The 5,191-nt window shown below is 49.2% G+C and overlaps 1 protein-coding gene across 1 annotated transcript; it reads right to left on the bottom strand.

Moving 5' to 3' along the window:
• Positions 1-1,004: 1,004 nt before the first annotated feature.
• Positions 1,005-4,931, bottom strand: CECR5 (cat eye syndrome chromosome region, candidate 5; the record flags this gene model as incomplete). The annotated part of the gene is made up of 6 exons (XM_010076449.1): positions 1,005-1,374; positions 1,939-2,127; positions 2,427-2,601; positions 3,007-3,040; positions 3,538-3,631; positions 4,819-4,931. Coding segments are annotated over 6 exons (975 nt in total), but the record flags the coding sequence as incomplete, so codon positions are not given.
• Between the last annotated feature and the right edge of the window lie 260 nt (positions 4,932-5,191).

Below are 5,191 nucleotides of genomic sequence, written 5' to 3' on the forward strand. Positions count from 1 at the left end.
CTGAGCAGGCAAGTCCCAGCTGCTAATTCATGTTAGGGGGAGTCTACCTGCATCCTAAAGGAAGAGGAGGGAACAGGGATGAGACCATATGGGGCCCTTTGGAAGCTGTGCCAAGGGGAGCAGGGCGATGACCCTTACAACAGTTGGCGTCAGGGCATCACAGAGTTCTGGGCAAAGACACCTCTGGAAGTTCAGACTCTGTCATGGCTTCCTCTGCTATTGAGAGCAGTCTGATGGCTCCCTAGTGGGATGTGAAAATGCAGAAGTGTTCACAGAATGCTAAATAGGGGGGAGGGAATAACATAACTTTCCCCTCAGCCCTGCAGCAAGTTGCTCTGGCTACTGCAGCTTCTTTTGAGGGGCTCTGCCTCTCCATAGCTGCCAGAGGACTGCGAAATGGGACTTTGTTTCAGACTGACAGTGATACAGTGGCAAATCCCCAAGCAAACAGAATTTGTTAAAGTCCATAGGCACTTATTCTTCGTAAGGAGAATGTTAAGACTTAAAAGCCTTCCCTTGGCACAGTGCCACCACAACACAGCTTCTGGTGGGCTCATGTCACAGACTGGACAAATAGTACATTGTACAAATGGTACGTTGGCTAGTGGTGGCTCCTTGCACAGGGAAGACCTTCATTCTCAAACACATTGTGAGGAGGAGGGTGGGCCTGCCTGATCTTCACACACAAAGGGTGTAAAATAAAGAACTCTGCTGGTTTAAAAAAATGGGTTGCTGGGACAAGCCTTCTCCTTATACCCTGTTTCCATTATGGCTCAATTACTGATGGCAGCAATGTATGTTCACAGTTGAAAGCCTGCTGGCAGCTGTCAGAATTGCAGATGAGTATCAATAAAAGCCGCGAGCTTTTAGTCCGGAGACAGGGAGTTTTCTTTCATGTTGGTTAGATTAGAAGATCACCCCAGGTCTCTCCCCATTCTTCCCCTCTTCCCTTGCCAGTACATAAAATCCCTGATGGTAGATCATTAGGCACACTTGTCTTAAACCTAGCTCCAGTTCTCCTTCTTGAAAGCTAGTTGCACAGCATCATTCACATCCTGCACTACGTAAGATGCCTCCACCAGGCTGGGGTCAAAGCAGAAGTCCCGATGGCCATGGAACACTGCCTCCGTCGTGGACTCTTCCGTTTTACCGGGAACATCTGCACTGTGGCGGTAGACACCAGTACAGACCAGAATCGACTCACAACTCTCCACTGAACTGTTGCAGTTCTTTCTCAGCTTGAGGTGATCCTCAGTTTGGGGACTGTCTGCCTGCGGGCTCCTCTTCACCCCAGCCTGGACCTGGTTCTGGTGAGCTGATTTGAGGTAGCTGTTGTAGAGGTTTGCCCCATAGACATCGGACATAGGGTTATCCCTGGATAAGGTCACAGCATGAAACAGAAATTAGAAACTAGCCTACACTTCGATTTCTGTCTCTGACAGACTGGGATTAAAGCAGCACTGAGGGAGGAAGGGGCGCAAGGTATTTGCTAACATCAAGAGAAACACCCAGACAGGGCCAGTGAGTCCACCTACTGGTGTGTCCTGTTCAGCTGTGGTGAAGGCCAAATGCTTCACAAACAAAGGGGAAAAGACACATCCAAAGCAGCCACAGCAGCTTCAGCCATTACTGTTATGTATTCCCTACAATCCCGAAGTGTTTGGCTTAACTGGGCTAATGGTACTACAATCTGGGTCTCTTCACTTTTTCTTTAATCCAGTCAACCTACGTGCACTCCGCACCCTACAGTAACAGCTTTGCTAAGCTGACGGGGCCCTTCAAATTATTAAAAGTGTAGGGTGCAAAAAGCTAGCAAGTCTCTGTTCCAGGATGTGAGGCTCCAGAGACGCCATGGGGACTTCAGTATTCATTTTAGAAATATCCATTAAAAAAATCACTTAAGAGAAGTCAGTCTGCAACCCTCTAAAAAAAAATTACCCAACTGCATAGAGGCGTCGGATGGGAGACTTCCAGCCCTGTTTCTCTGCCTGCTCTTTTATCAAGTATTCGGCATAGCGGTAGGTGACCGTGCTGGGTTTGCCAATCAAGGCCTCGTACTTCAGCTCCCGGCCTGTCACTTTCTTGTAGATTGTTTCCAAGCAGAGAAGGAAAGTGCCATGGCCAAACCTGCTCCAGGAAGGAGGTCATCAGTATCCCCAGTCATACCACTTATGTAGACCATCTGCTATAGACAGGGTACCGCCTAGTTTGGACACAGTATCTACCAACACACACCTACACAGGCAGTGGTCTGGCTTTTGTTTCTTGAAAGTTTTAGTCTTTGTTTCTCACGCAGTTTTTATATATCTGCTGCTAATTATGCCATACAGTCAAACACTTTAAAGCTAAAAAATGCAGTAAGGAAAGATCATCTGCAGGAGAGATATATGAAGCGAGCTAAAACAAATACCACACATGCTTTTCACCTGGGCATCTTGGCTTCGGCCATCCACAGGAGATCCATGTTGCAGGCAAGGACAGGCAGATGGGGGTACGGTATATTTTGCAGCTCTGCCCCAGGGTTCCCATTGCTCAAGAGTACATCAATAATAAGTTGCAGGCTTGTCTCCCACCTCACAGGCTCACCAAACAGAATCACCCCTGGAAGATTTCAAGAGAAATTTGGTTACTCACAGCATCCAAGTATAGGACCTGCTACTAAAAGCCACTCACTAGCAAAAGCACTCCTCTGCTGGGATGCCCTGGCTAATACAGTTACCACTGGAACATGGCTGGTGCAAGGGCTCCAGTCTGCATATTACCGCACCACATGCACCACTGGGCCCAGATGCTGGAACATGGCGCAGATAAAAGTTGGCTTTGCTCTTACCAAGCTTGTGCTTTGTGCTTCATGAGGGCAGCGAGGCTGCCTCCTGACTGCATCCTCTAAATAAGCTCCTGTGGATACCAAAGAGCTGAGAGCATGTAGTTAGCTCCCATCCCAGCTGGCTTGCCTGACTGTTATTTCTGTTTGCTGTTCACATGTAAACACAGGTTATTGCTTACCTTCTATAGTGGGGAAGCCAGTGGTTGGAGGAGGCTGCCAGAAAAAAAAAAAAAAAAAAAAAAGAAGGCTGGATTAGTAATGCTAAACCTAATGCCATCTCCAAAACAAAACTAAAAATGCTTCCTCCGAACCTGCCAAGGCAGCTCCATAAAGAGGCAGGACAAGGCCACCTGGAATCTCGAAGAAAGATTTCCTCTACCCCCCCATCCCAGATTGGATTTCAAAGATCTTGCATTTGTCTCAGAGCTGAGGATGTCACCCAAACCATCTCACCACTCACTGAAAGGAACAGCAACAGCAGACAGGCATGGCATGAGAAAGGAGAGTGGAAGGTCACTGCCCTTCCAGCAGGAGCCAATGCTGGAAAGAGCACAGAGATGCTGGCTGCTCAGTACCAGTTCCAGGCTCTTGCCAAAGAAAGTCACTAGGAGACAGCCACTCCGTGCCTTTGCAGCCCCTCCACCTCATGCTATACGCTGTAAGCACCACCACACCAGGCCGCCCATTTTACTGAAGCATCAGGGAATTACCAGCTCTTTTGGCCTCCGGCTCTGATCCACCATGTCTAACAGGGGATATGCCTTCCTCAGTGCCTCCATGGTGACCACATGCTTGAACCCCAGGCTATTTCAGACCATCAAGGAAAGCTGCGGGGACTGTTCAAGTGACTAGTTTTTTAACTTACTTGCAAAAGCATCTACAGGATTAAGGAATACAAGTCCTAGTAGCAGAGCAGTTGTTTAACCTGGTAATGCATAACCTCATGGCTTTCAGTCAAACTGTATACTGTGCCTCAACCTAAAGGTGGCCCTAAAGGTTACAAAAAAAAGAACCAAACCACCAGACTAGGGTGATTTAGTTTGTGATCAGCAATCCTCAGAATTAGGCAAAGAGCAGAGGTTGCTCCAAGATAGAATGGATGTGCTTTGCGAGACCTTTAAGGCCAGGGTTCTCGTATCAGTGCAGCACAGGGGACTGGTCAGGCTTCTTGGCAAGAAACAGAATCAGTGAAGCTCTGGTCAGCTCAGCTGGTGAAAAGAAAATGGTCTGTGCTGATAAAATTATGCAAGTAAGGACAAGTTACATTTGCTTGCTGAACACCTTGCCCTTAACTCACCCTACTGGCCTTGGGAAAAGAGACAGGCCAAGGTTTTGTACCAAATTAAGTTAAATGTTAAGTACAAGGTGTGACTCTATGTGCACAGGCTGAGATGTCGCAAACCCTGCAAACAGTTCTTACCTCCTTGCAGACATGAGCTATGTCAGACCTGGTGTATCCTTGCCTCAAGCCAGGCAATATGAATGTGCTATTGTCTTTTAGACCACATCCCTGCACTGGGACACTCTGATTCTAATCATATTTGAGTTCCTTCAATTGCCGTCAGATTCCTGAGGAAAATCTTTTCTGTGGGAGAGTTGGGAGAGATCTCAAATGCACTTTGCCATGAAAGAATGGGAGGAGCACAATCTTATCTCAAAAGTAAGCCAGGCCCAAAGCTGCTCCAGTCCTCATTGTGACATCCTGCCAACAGGAACAGCAATCACGGGAGAGATAATCAGCGTGAGAAGTCAAACACAGAACAAGGACAGCTAGGAGGTGGGCAAGATAGAGATCGACAGTTTGTGCCTGCATTTGTGCCTCTCCATGAGGGTACCTCCCCATGAGACTGGGGACCTTTCTGTCTCTTTGTGCTTCTGAAAGCTGACCGTGCGAGTGCCAGGGGTAGGGGCAGGGCAAAAGCAGCAGCACGTAGCTGGGAAGCTGCAGCGGGATGCACAGAGCACCACGAAGCCCATGCAGCAAAGGATACTTCAGGGCGTTCTCCTCCACAGGCCCCTGCCCGGCCACCAGCATGCACTTTTGGTGGAACTGGCTGAAGAGCCGCAGGGGGCTGTGAGACAGGATCACTTGCTCGGGAGACACCTGCGGGAGGAAGGAGAAGCTGATGGATGACGTGTGGGGAAGATTTCCTCCCTTCTCCCAGCGCTCGGGTGGCAACCCAAACCCCAGCTGCCCCCGCCTCCCTCTATCCCCTCAGGCCGAGGCAGAGCTGGTCACTCGAGGGTCCTGCCGCCCCCAGCCCTTTTCCCCTCTTGGGGAAGTCATGCAGGTGGGCTCCCTCCTCCTCCTCCTCCCGGTGATCCCCTCCAAATCTGGGACACCTGAACGGGGGCAGATGTGAA

This window comes from Pterocles gutturalis, unplaced genomic scaffold, assembly GCF_000699245.1.
Source record: "Pterocles gutturalis isolate BGI_N339 unplaced genomic scaffold, ASM69924v1 scaffold30888, whole genome shotgun sequence".
In the NCBI taxonomy this organism is placed as follows: domain Eukaryota; kingdom Metazoa; phylum Chordata; class Aves; order Pterocliformes; family Pteroclidae; genus Pterocles; species Pterocles gutturalis.